The following is a 13945-nucleotide window of genomic DNA, read 5'->3' on the forward strand; positions in this document are numbered from 1 at the left end:
TTAAGCTTTTTTTTCTTACTGCCAATACAGGATTCACCTTTCTTGGGTCTTCTAAGTAGTTTACCATGTATCAATGTTGTCCTATAGCTTTTGAGATATTGTTGCTGTTATTACTTCTCATGTTTTCCTTATCCTTGTGTGTTTGTGTTAAAGAAGAAAAAAGTCCCTTTATTGTAATTAAGAAAGGGATCTAAATTAGGTGATTTGGTTCAATCTGCCATACCTCTGTTGTTGTTTTCAACTTGTCAAGTTTTTATTTAAGGGAACATATTCAGTTAAAGCTTGGTTTTCTTTTGCTCAGCACCGCTCCCCCCCCCCCGCCCCCGGCAACAACAGAATCAGCAAAACTAGATAGTTAATTAATTTAATTACCTGAAACATTTTGTTAGAGATCTGTGCCTAGTCATGCTCTTTTGCTGGCGAGTAAAGCTAAGAATTATTTGAATGAAAGTATTCCTTATTTTAGTCTTTCTGTGTGCAGAAAGGGATAGATTTGTGCGCACGCGTGTGTGTGTGCGCCTGCGGGTGTATTTTTATAACAAAAAATCAGTGGCCTATTTTTTTTGATACTAAGTAACAAACAAATGAAGTATAAATGGGGAAAATAATTATGATAGGTAATAAAGGTGCCCTACCTCCTTTTAAAGATGGAGTTAAATATTTCATTAACCAGGTGTTGACAACTATTGTGATTTGTTGATATTTGATTATACTACAGTTTGGTAATTTGAATGCGATCATTTACCTCGTAAAGATTTTTAAAAATAATGTGTCTGCGATTTCTTTTTATAATATACAGAGAAAGCAACCAGTGAGATGAATACTGCTGAGGATTGGGGCCTCATTTTGGATATTTGTGATAAAGTCGGTCAGTCTCGCACTGGGTAAGTGTTGCAAAGTTTCAAAGGATTTTTATTTATTCTTCCTGTTTATTAACATGAATGAAACAAGAGTTAGAAGGTAAAGCATACTACAATCACAATTTAGTTTAAAAAGAGAATGTTTTTGCTAGTGAGATTTGAGGAATCATCCCATTTAGGTTACCCCCTGTAACCAGGAGGAACAACATGACTGGTAACAATGTTGATACTTTAATTATTCTCCCTTGTCCATAATTGCCTTCTGAAATCTAACTTTTCCCACTGATTTTTAAAAAAAATTTTATTGAAGTATAGTTGATTTACAATGTTGTGTTAATTCCTGCTGTACAGCAAAGTGATTCAGTTATACATATATTCTTTTTCATATTCTTTGCCATTGTGGTTTATCACAGGGTATTGACTATAGTTCCCTGTGTTCTACAGGAGGACCTTGTTGCTTATCCATTCTCTATGTAATAGTTTACATCTGCTCATCCCTAACTCCTAGTCCTTCCCTCCCCCCACCCACCCTTAGCAAACTCAAGTCTGTGCTCTATGTCTGTGAGTCTGTTTCTGTTTTGTAGATATGTTAATTAGTGTTATATTTTAGATTCCACATATAAGTGATATCGTATGATATTTGTCTTTCTCTTTCTGACTTCACTTAGTATGATAATCTCTAGGTCCATCCATGTTGCCGCAAATGGTGTTATTTCATTCTTTTTTATGGCTGAGTGGTGTTCCATTGTGTGTGTGTGTGTGTGTGTGTGTGTGTACACACACACAATGGATATATATATCCAATGGAATATTATATATATATGTATGTGTGTGTGTGTGTGTGTGTGTGTGTGTGTGTGTGTGTGTGTGTGTGTATTCCCCAAATCTTCTTCATCCATTCATCTATTGATGGATATTTAGGTTGTTTTCATTCCCGCTGATTTTTAAATTCATCAGTGATTTCTCAATTACCAAGTTTTTTTGTTATTTCTGTGTTCTTTTCTTCTCTGTCACATGTGCCCATTCGACCCAACTAATCAGTGACTGTTGAAAGAGAGACAGTTTTAGGGAAATAGAATTGTAAACTTTCTGGCATACAGACTTTTTGGTACTACAGGGCTTTCTCATCAGTGCCGCAAAGGGATTTACTGATGTACAGAGTAATGGTTTCCTTCATTCCTGGGCTAATAACGTCCAGTTATTAGTAGCCACATTTACCCCTTTGTGCCACACAAATATTGTTTTATTTACGTACTTTCATGTGAAGAATGTTTGGGAGCACTGCTGGATTCTGCTTGATTCTTCTGGTGGTAATTTTAACTCTCTGATGGTGCCTTCTCTGGCTCTTCTTCCTTCCCTTCTAAATAGAGATAGTTCCTTAAACTTTCTTTGATCCATTTTTTTACCTGATACTTTTTCTTTTGAAATCTCCCAGCTTTCAAATTTCTTTATGTGACATCTGTAGTTTTAGCTCTGAATCCCTAACTCAAGCACTAATATTGGGGATGCAGCATAATTTCTGAACATCACACTACATAAGCCGCGGCCTCACATCTAGAATCCTGAACTCATGTCTCCTTTTGCTTTAAACCTACATTCCCTCCTTTGTCCCCTGTCTCTGTTAATGACAAGGTTATTCTTTCATGCACACCTAAAGCCTCAGACTCTCCTCTGCATTTAGCTTTTTACTAAATTCTGTCAGCACGCCTCCATAATATCTCTCACGATATTGATGCCATAGAGTCTCCTTAGTTAAGTTCTTGAACATTGGTCAAACCAGGTGGGGCAGTTTGTGTTTAAGTCCTTTCCACCCCGTCAGTCAAGCCCTTTTTAGTACGTAATGTGCTCCCTCTGGCAGGTTCCGAAGATTGTGGCCTCGACCATCCCCTTTGTTGTCTTTGCATCCTTTCCGGCCTGGTTAGTTCCTTAATTTAGTTGATGTTTGAGTAGTTACTGTGTGTTATGTGTCTGTTCCTTTTTCTCTACGTCTATTGGCCCCACTTTACTTGAGCCATCCTTAACCACGCCTAGCCTAGTGAATTAACCATCTGGTGTTTCCTTCTGTTTCCATCTCTTTTCTGTCCAGTTCTTATAGCCGGTGGCCATATGACAACTCTGACCATGTTACTCCCCTGTCTTCCATACTGAGTTAAGTCTAGTAACCTCCTTAGGCCTCTGAATCATTTATTTTTCATTTAATTCTTTTGTAGTTACTGATCTTTTCAACTCAAATATTTGAGCTGCCAGTGCTTTTCTGCTTTATTGTAATGCTTTTGGTCATTGTGTTCCTTCAGTGACGAATATTCTCTTCTCCCATCTCCTATCTCTGTGTCTCATATCCTTCCAGACCCACTATGGATATTATTTCTTCCACAAAGGCCTTCCTTATCCCTAGTACTGAAAATCATTATCGAAAACCTGAATCCTCAAAACACTCTATTAAAACCAATCTTATTTGTGTTTTGCCTTGTATAATAGTAATTTATATACATCTAGTAGACTTAGATTTGTAGGATGAAAGGTCTATGAATTTTTGTTGTGAAGAGGAAAGCAAATAACTTAGTGGCTGAGAGCATGGCCTTTGGAGTGAGACTGCCTGGGTTCAGATCCTGGCTCTGACTGCTTAGCTGTGTCACTGGTGGGTAAATAGTAACTTTCTTTTCTAGTTTGCTACAAGAGAATAAAAGTATCTTTTTATAGGGGGCTTGTTTTGAGTGTTAGATTAGTTAATATATATAAAGTGTTTATAATAGTATCTGGTGCATGGTTAAGTGGATACACCTTTGCCTCTTTTTTTTTTTTAATGGCTTTACAATGTTGTGTTAGTTTCTGCTGTACAACGAAGTGAATCAGCTATATGTATACATATATCCCCTCCCATCCTGCCCATCTAGGTCATCACAAAGCACCGACCTGAGCTTCCTGTGCTATACTGCAGGTTCCCACTAGCTATCAGTTTTACACATAGTAGTGTATTTATGTCAAACCTGCCTCTTTTTGATTAAAATGATATTTTGTGACAGTTTGTCTGTTGAGGACTAGGTATCGACCTAGCTCCATCCCTGTGTATTTTGGAGATAAAACTTTTATCTAGCATTCCAGTTGCAAAGTCCCTCCTCTCTCTTTTCACTCCATCAGTTTTCTTTTTATCTTTAGTTTGGTAGTCTTCATTTTGTAGATACTTTTTATAATAATTTGATTAATTGCTTGAAATGAAAGGACAAACTCCCTTTCATTACTAGAAATATTCCATATTTTTCTAGTTAAAAAATAAAGTTGTAACCCACCTAAAAATCCTGTATGATGTGTCATGGAGATTTAAAGAGATCAATTTGTTTTTCTTCATGTTAACATTATTATACTAGAAATGATAATCTGTTATTTTTTTCCTGTCTTTTCCTGTGATGAGAACTGTTCAGATCTACTCTCTCAGCAACTTTCATATGTGCAACAAAGTATTGTAACTGTACTCTCCATGCTGTACATTACAGCCTCAGAACTTACTTATAACTGGAAGTTTGTACCTTTTGACCCATTTTATTCATTTTGCTCACCCCTCTGCCCATCTGACAACCACCAGTCTGTTCTCTGTTTCTGTGAGTTTGATTTTATTAGATTCCATATATAAGTGAGATCATATAGTATTTGTCTTTCTCTGTCTGACTGATTTCACTTAGCATAATGCCTTCAAGGTTCCATCCATGTTGTCCTTGTGTACTTAAAATGTACTAATTTATAGCTTTAAGTAATTGTTTTCTATTTGCTTTTTGTTGTTATCTAGTATCAGTAGGTTTAGATAATCCTCATTCTTTAATTTTTTCAAGTTTACTTTAGACAAGATACTCTCTCTCAGTATTTTTCCTTAGTATTTCATTATACTTTGGAGATTTAAATTGACATTATGCTAAATCTATGAATTTACTTAGGAAGTGTTTTCAGCTTTGCTAATTTAAATAATGAGAGGTAGTTCTGTTTTTTTTTTTTTTGCGGTATGCGGGCCCCTCACTGCTGTGGCCTCTCCCGCCGCAGAGCACAGGCTCCGGGCGCGCAGGCTCAGCGGCCATGGCTCACGGGCCCAGCCGCTCCACGGCATGTGGGATCCTCCCGGACCGGGGCACGAACCCGCGTCCCCTGCATCGGCAGGCGGACTTCCAACCACTGAGCCACCAGGGAAGCCCTCTGTTTGTTTTTAATCAATATTTTTTTCCTTTCCTCTTCCCTTCTTTTCCTTTTTTCTTTTTCACTTATTTTTTCTTCCTTAATACTTGCTCTCTAGTTCCTTTAAATTCTCATTAAGTTAATTTGCAAGTATTTATTTGTTTGTTTATGGAAATGTGATATCTCTTTATAGCTCTTATTAATAAAGAATTGTTTGAAAAGGATTGTGTAGTAATTGAGATGCCATTCTAATATTACTAGGGTTTAAAAAAATCAAACCCACAAAATTTGCTTATGTGTGTGATTTCTCTTTAAAAATAATGTTTACATTCATATCCAGTTGTATTTTCATTATTTTCACTTTCTTGCTGTACCTTGATGATTTCATAGTAGGAAATAAGCATCAGGGCCACATTTTGACTTTCATGGGCCGTCAGTACTTTTGTCTTCCTGGTTCCCTTTCTCCATAAAAAAGTAATAAAAATATTTTATGACTGCATTATTATAAAGGCAAGTGCATTATTATACATGAAAACATTTTCTTTGACCCAAGTTTGTGGCATTCAGCACAGTCACATTGTTGTGGGATCATCACCACTGTCCATCTCCAGATTTTTCATCATATCCCCAAGTGAGCTCTGCCTGTTAAACAACTTACCACTTCCCCCTTCCCCAGAACCTGGTAACCACTTACTGTTTGGTTTTAATTTTTAAAATTATTTCATAATTAGTTATATGGAAAACATGGAAATCTGGTTTATGTTGTCTAGGAATCTAGATATATATGTTTAGTATGGGTTGCTGATGGTAGCGTGAGAATATTGAACCAGTATTGTAGGTTGTCAGTGAAGTATTCTAGGTACCTGGTGTGCTTTAGAAAAGACTGAGACATGTCATTGGTGTGAGAGGGAAAAGGGGACATGAGTTTTCCTGAGGCAAATGTAGATAGGGCAGGTTGAAGTAGAGGCACGTTATGGACGGGAATGCAGTTCATCAGGTTACTTGTATACTAGGCAACAGTCTAGGTTTTTTTTTTTAAAAAAAACATTGCCATATGGTATTAATCTGTAATTTTACAAAATGTACAGATCTATTTAAGAGGACAGATTTAGGGACAGTTGAGGGAACTTTAAGAAAAGCATTTCTATTTCAGTAAGATTCTTTTTTAAACAAAATGATTTGTAACCAGCAATATATTGTAGAATTATTTAGTGCATAAAGTAACTTATATTAAAGTCTTTCTTCCCTAAGAAAATAATATTTAAAAATCCTTTTGGGCCCTTTTTAAAGAATTCCTTCCTTCCTTCTTCCCTCCCTCCCTCCCTTCCTTTCTTTTTTTCGTGTCATCTGTTTTGGAGTTATGGTTGTTTGGGAAATATTCTCAATTTTTAAGGGGAAATGAAGAGCCAATTATTGTGAAATTTCATTTGGTCAGAGAACTGTGACCCAGAAACATGGTTCCAGCAGTATTTCGAAAAACCCTCTTTAATTCTTCCTCTTTAAAAAAAAAGTACTGTTCTTTGAGCCACACGTACGTGTGTATTTATGTTTGTTGATTTAAAGAAATACTTATGCTTATGAAATATGTACTTTTTTGTTTCAAAAATACTCACATGGCTCAAAATTTAAAACAGTTTAAAAAGATGAACATTGACAAGTCTAACTTCTGTTCCTGTTTCCCTCCTCCATCCTCTATAGGTAACCACTTTTGTTTCTTTTGTACCTTTCCATTGTTTCTTTACACAAATACGAATATCTTTTCCCTGCCGTAATAGACAATAAGCATATTATACACTATTCTGCATTTGTAATTACTTAATTCCCTAATATATCCTGTCAGCCTGAAATGTTTGAATATACTGGACTTAAAAATTCTGAAAATTTTTTTCTGATTTCCAAAGATATTCACGTGATTTTTAGTGTGCGGTTCTTCCAACGTCTAAGTACTGAAAAATACTTAGCCAGTCATGTCATATGATGGACTGAAAAGTCTCTGTTCAGAATCAAGAGAACTTTCAGAATAATAGTAGCAGTTTTCTTTAACATAATACATAGCTTCCCATAATAAATAGCTTTTGTCTATTAGTTTTGATTGATTTGATTATAATTTCATATATAAAAAATAGATGTGAGGGTGGGTGTTGATTATCCACAATAAAAAGTTAAAGTTAAAATTCTGTAATTGACATCCAGATTAATTTGTACTATTATTTTATGTCTTAACTGTCTTTGTTTAGCTTTAGACAAAAATATAGTTGACTGAGAGTGGACAACGTGATAAACTTTTTTCTTTACTTGGATAAGGGATCTATTTGGATAGTAAGTCTTTGATTTATTCGTACAGAATTAGAAGGAGAAAATGATAGTCATTACTGATATTTTGTGAAAAATATAAATATAAGCCTTTGGGAAAGAGTTTGTTAAAAATATTTTTCATTGGCTTTATGTTGTCTTGTCCTGGACCCGGGCTTTGACTACTTCTGACCTTTAGCTGGAGGTTGATAGAATATGTCCTGATTTTTTAAGGGAAGAGTAATCTCTGACCTAGACTTCTTCAAGTTGGAAGGGCAGCATCAGTTCTAGAAACAGATTTCTTCCAACATATGTCTTGTAATGATCATACCCTCCATTTACTGGCCTTAGGCTTGAAAGTCTTTTCAGTGTCTGTTAAGGATAATAGCCAGCATTTACTGACTGCTTATTATCTGCAGGCTCTTGTTTAAGTGCCTTATAAACATTTTATTTAATCATCACAACAGCTGTAGGGACTCTAGTTTTTTCTAGTTAACAAATGACAATCTGATTCATATTTAGGATTTTTTAAAATGTAATTTAAACTAGGGGAAGAGTTATAGCAGGAATAAAATTAAAGGCTTTTTTGTAAAGCGTGATCTTGATTTCCTGGTCTCTTTCACTTTCTTAATGTCACAGAATTACTTCAGTTCATTTCATTCTTTTTGTATCAGTCGTTTTTTCTTTTATTTGACAAACAGTGAGTACTGGCTGGGTATCATGCTTTGGGTCTAGAGTGGTGAATAAAGCAGGTACAGCCTTTGTCATCAGCTATGGTAACAGTTTGCCAGTGGAAGATAGAAATAAACAGGTAATGGTCTAAGAAGATAGTGAGCAGAGGGCTTCAGTGGAGAATAAAAGGGAGACCTACTTAGGTTTTTCAGGGAAGCACAGGCGTGAGGGATAACATTTATACTATGATTTTAAAGTTGAGAAGAAGCAAAGAGCTGCAAGCAGAGGTCCCAGGCAGAGGGAACAGCCTTCACGTGAATGCTGCAGGGTAGAGGACACTTGGCGCTTTCTAAGAACTTGAAAGGTACGGGCTAGCTGGAGCAGAGGTGAGTCGCCCTGAGCAAGCACAGAGGTGGGTATAAAGAGAGTGAGTGGGTTATAGAAATGGAAGATGATAGTTGGAATCCTTGAAATGGAGTTTGTAGACCTTGACGGTTAATAATAAGGTGGAGTCAAAAAGCCAATGGTGTTGGAAGCATCACTTCCGTTAAGACAGAAGTAACATTAGAGAGAGCGGCAGTGAGCCAGGAGTTAAAATCATTGAAAGATGAGGGGGCAGTGAGGTTTTTTAAATGAGAAGATCTGAACTCGGCTGTTTTAGGAAAGAGGGAGGGAGAGTGGTTTTGAAGTAGCAAAGGGAGCAAAGAGGACCCTTCATTTAGGAGGTACAAGAGCCATGGAAGACCGAAAGCTACCACTTGAGGTGGCTGCAGGAGAAGTGTTACCTTCCTTGGAGAGCCAGTTCTCTGTAGAGCAGAAGGACCAGGGGTAGGGCCTTTTGTTGGTCATGGGCTGTGACTTCTAGAGGGTCCAGTGGAAAGATTGCAGAAGCTGGGGAGTAATGGATATGCAGAGCTGTTTAATGATGGAGAGGATAGTCTGGAGCTTCTTGTAGGGACTTGTCTAAACAAGAATAACAGGCATATGTTCTCAAGTTCTCAATTATTGGATCGTAGAGAAAGTTGGGTGCCCAAGACTTGGTCTTGACTTCTGCAGAAGGAACCTTGGAGTCCTGGGAAGGAGTGGTCGGGGCTCCCTTTGACCCCTTTCCATAAAGGTGAAGAGGCTTGAGGTGGGTGGTCTTCCAGAGTCAAAGGTACATTCTTACCGTTTTCTGGGATGAACATCTTTTTCTGTATTTAAGAGCTGTTTGTGCTTCCTTTTCTGTGAACTGTCTGTATCCATCCTTTCCTCATTTCTAGGAGTCCTTGATGTGTTAGGGACATATCTTGTTTGTTTTATGAATTGCGTATATTTTTCCATTATTTTTTGTTTTTTGTTGTTTTGGCTGCGCCACACAGCTTGTGGGATCTTAGTTCCCGACCAGGGATCGAATCCAGGCCCTGGCAGTGAAAGCGCCAAGTCCTAACCACTGGACCACCAGGGAACTCCTTCCATTATTCTTTTGACTTTGTTTTGTTGTTTTTTCCATTTAGAAAATTTTGATTTTTATATAGCTGAATTTATCAGTCTTACAGTGTTTAGAATTTTGAGTTATACGAGACTTGCCTTCTCCAGGGTTTTAGTAGAATTATCTCATGTTTTCTTTATGGTTTCGTTTTTTGTTTTATAATTAATAGACTGTTTTTTTTAATACAATTTTAGGTTTAGAAAAAAATTGAGGGCTTCCCTGGTGGTGCAGTGGTTGAGAGTTTGCCTGCCGATGCAGGGGACACGGGTTCGTGTCCCGGTCCGGGAGGATCCCGCATGCCGCAGAGCGGCTGGGCCCGTGAGCCATGGCCGCTGAGCCTGCGCGTCCGGAGCCTGTGCTCCGCAACGGGAGAGGCCACAGCAGTGAGAGGCCCGCGTACCGCAAATAAAAAAAAAAAAAAAAAAATTGAGCAGATAGTACGAAGAATTCCATAACCCACTCCCACCCCTTATATGCAGTTTCCCCTATTATTAACATCTTGCATTAGTGTGGTATATGTTACAAATAATGAACCAATATTGATACATTATTATTAACTAAAGTCTATAGTTTACATTGGCTCACTCTATATTATACAGTTTTATGGGTTTTGACAAGCCCATAATGACTTATCCATTATTACAGTATCACACAGAGTAGTTTCACCATCCTTAAAATGTCCTGCACTCCCTCAATTCATCCCTCTCCTTTCTCTCTCTGAACCCCTGACAACCATTCATTTCTTTTTTTTTTTTTTTTACTATTTCTATAATTTCGCCTTTTCCAAAATGTCATACAATTAGGATCATATAGTATGTATAGCCTTTTCAGAAGCCTGTGCACTGCAACGAAGAGCCCACGTGCCACAATGAAAGATCCCTCGTGCTACAGCTGAGACCCGATGCAGCCAAAAAATAAATAATTATTAAAAAAAATTTTTTTTAAATTATGAGTCAAGACATACCAATTTTATTGTTTTTAGTGATTCCTCTCTCTCCCATATGTTATATTACATTGTATTCTGTTTCACTGAAATATACTCCAGTTTTATATGATCTGGGAAACTCAAAATATCATACTAAATTTAAGTATTCAGTGACTGTTATCTATACTTCCATTAACCCTCAATATTTAGTATGTAGAAGTTTACCTCCTTTTCTGATGAAGTCCTTCGGGCACGTGAACTTGTTCTTTAAATAGCCAAATAACATAATTTGTAGACTATATTCATGTTCCATCAGCTATCTCATAAGAAATACCTATTTAACAAGCTCAGAATCAGAATTTGATATTTGTATTCAGTGTTTTGCCCTTTTCCCTCTTGCGCTCTGTAGACTGTGTTTTATGTAATTTATATTATGAACCAAATATGCACTTTGAATATGCCATTGAATATACAGTTATTATTCATTTCAGTTCTGATTTCTTTCACATTTTATAATATTAAGCTTATTTTATAGTTAATGTAATGCCTTTTTGCTTTTGAAAACCACGCCCTATATTAGACTCCCTTTAGTGTTCAAGGAGGGTTTATATTCTCTGTTAATTAAAATTTTTTTTTACTTTGTTCAACAAAGATTTGAGGTCCCGTATCTTTTAGTGTGTGCCTGCTGGGTACTAAGACCTATAAAAGTTATGCATACACATAGCCCCTCCCCACATACACATAGCCCCTCCCCACATACACATAGCCCCTCCCCACATACACATAGCCCCTCCCCACATACACATAGCCCCTCCCCACATACACATAGCCCCTCCCCACATACACATAGCCCCTCCCCACATACACATAGCCCCTCCCCACATACACATAGCCCCTCCCCACATACACATAGCCCCTCCCCACATACACATAGCCCCTCCCCACATACACATAGCCCCTCCCCACATACACATAGCCCCTCCCCACATACACATAGCCCCTCCCCACATACACATAGCCCCTCCCCACATACACATAGCCCCTCCCCACATACACATAGCCCCTCCCCACATACATATAGCCCCTCCCCACTCCACAATACAGTTATACATATATCCCTGAATTGTGAGTTGTAGTAAAGCACTTTTTATAGCATGTAAAAAGAAAATGTAAAGTTTAAATCACTCTAAAGTAGCTTTGAAAGCTAATGTTGTAAAAGTAACTTGATAGAAGAATATGTTTGTGCTTTCTAGAACTAACATTGAGCATCTCTAAGTCCCTGGCATGATTCAGGGAGTAATGTAATAACATACTCAACAGGAAGCATTAAAGTCCCCTTTTACAGATGAGGTCTGTCAAGCCTCAAATCTTTTTCTACTGAATCACAGTGCTGCTTTTGTCTAGCAGTAGATCTCAGCCCAGTGGTGGTTTAGGGATGGTTTTGGTTGTCACAATGACAGGAGGTTACTACTGACATTGATTAGGTGGGGACCAGAGATGTGATACGCCAGATAGTCTTGCACTGCAGGAATTTTTCTGCCCCTATTTAGAAACATACTGTTAGTATCTTTGTACCTTTTCAGTCCTGCCTCAAAGGTGAGGAGAGGTTAACCGTGCAAGCACATTCATGAACTGTGCTATACACTGTTATTTCTGTTACTTTTTTTTTATATTGCTTTTCTTCTATATTTACAATACTTTAAAGAAAATGTCCTATTGTTCTTCTGTCAGGCCCCGTGAGGGGGATAATAAAGAGGTGGTACCCTCTTTTTGAAAAGTTGATTGATCTAAAATCATTGGTTTAGTAATAGGTGCAATAAGTAGTATTTGAATTCACTGCCTTTTCAATGGTAATAATTTCCTCAAGCGTATAAAATCTCATCACAGTTTAACCTGTTATCTTTATAATACAAAAGTACTTTTCAATTAAGATGTAGAGATGAGACATATTTTTAAATAAGAAACTTTTAAAAACTTATACAAAGCATAAGATCTCACAAATATTGGCTCCTTTATCCAACTAAATCATTGAATATTTTTGGCTTTCTCCTTATATATTAATGGAAAGACGTTTTCAGTAATCTCACTAACTGGTGACTAGAGATGAATGCTGAGCTATTTATCTGTCATACTGTACAACAACATACCTACAAGTAGATAGACGTTTGTAAATAACGTGGTGACAGTTTTGGAAATGTACTCAGGGCTATTCAAAGAGATTTGAAATTTCATTTTTCTTTGAAAAGAGAACTGTAGGAATGCAAAATTAGTTTTAGTTTTCTTTGGTCCTCTTAACTCTAGATCTGAGCTACATCCTATGCTTGTTTAACTTTCTGAATTTAACTGTATTCTTTTGCAGCCCCCTCAATTTTATTTTTCTTCAAAACTTGTTCTTCTGTCCATTTAGTGAGCTCTACGTGCTGTCTTAAATTCCAGTTCCCCTTTCTCTTACAGAGTGTGTATATCCCTGCACTGAGTATGACTCTTGCTCAGAGTATACATGTTTTAAACAACATGGCCCTGAATATACAAGACATCTTCTTCACCTGGTGCTTAACATAACAGTTTTGCTTCAGTAATTGAGGAGAAATTGCCTGTATTGAGCATATTTGAGAGATGGCAGAATATGATCTGCAACAGTAACTCCCTAATCAAAGAAAATTGATTAACTGCCATTTTTGCCTTATTATCCTTACTTTGGAAACTCAGCAAACAGTACAATTCCATTACATTTTACAGTGGTGTGATTTGTGGTATGGTCATTTATCACATAGTAAGTTAAGAGAGTTATTTTGGGGTTGGAAAACTGGGAAGGGTGAGAGACAGTTCTTTCCTTGTTCTTGTCTGTATCCTTGACCTCTCCTATCTTTCTGTTTTCCAATCTCAAGATAAGGCAGAGAGAGGATGAGTCTTACAAAATGTTTTAAAATACCAAAATGGAGTTTTGGGAAGGGTTTTGAGAGAGATCAGGATTTGACTACCCTTTACGAAAGGTTGGTGGTGGAAACTGTTGGTAGACTCCTCTAAATGCACATGCAGATTTTATCTTAGCAGGTAATTTTACAAAATGCTTCATTAGTATGTATCAATAGTCCCTTTCCTCACATCCTGTGCTCCTCCCAGCACTACTTACTATGCATTTTCCCCTCATCACGTAATTTTTCAGAAATAGATTTTGCGAGTGCATGTACATTTTCCACATAGAAAGCAAACTCAGTGGAAGATGCAGAAGTTGGTAACAAATAGAGCTTTATAATGACGATTATTCAGTTATTCTAAATACTAATTATTGTACAACAGTGAAAATTCGTGTCTTTCCCACTTAGTTCAATGACTTCTTGAGCATCGGCCATGTTGAAGACATAGAACCTGAAAGATGGAGAGTGGTGTGGAGAGAGGGGAGCTGGAGTGAGAGGGTCTAGTGGAGAAGAGCACCCTCCTAAGGCTTTCTTTTCGTGGAAGCCCACAGTACAGTGTATTGAGGTGGCCTGGAGTAATGTTGTGAATAATGAAACAGACTTTGATGCTTTAGTTCATCAGAGCTGACATATGCCGAGGCAGCTGTGT

At 37.3% G+C, this 13945-nt stretch overlaps 1 protein-coding gene across 1 annotated transcript in view; it reads left to right on the top strand.

Moving 5' to 3' along the window:
- STAM (signal transducing adaptor molecule) overlaps window positions 1-13945 on the top strand; it is a 69658-nt gene that overhangs the window by 15531 nt on the left and 40182 nt on the right. Inside the window, exon 2 of the mRNA XM_060162664.1 lies at window positions 800-884. Within this exon, the coding sequence (XP_060018647.1) occupies window positions 800-884 (85 nt within the window). The remainder of the gene's footprint in view (window positions 1-799; window positions 885-13945) is intronic.

The sequence above is a fragment of the Lagenorhynchus albirostris genome, chromosome 1 (genome assembly GCF_949774975.1).
Source record: "Lagenorhynchus albirostris chromosome 1, mLagAlb1.1, whole genome shotgun sequence".
Lineage (NCBI taxonomy): Eukaryota > Metazoa > Chordata > Mammalia > Artiodactyla > Delphinidae > Lagenorhynchus > Lagenorhynchus albirostris.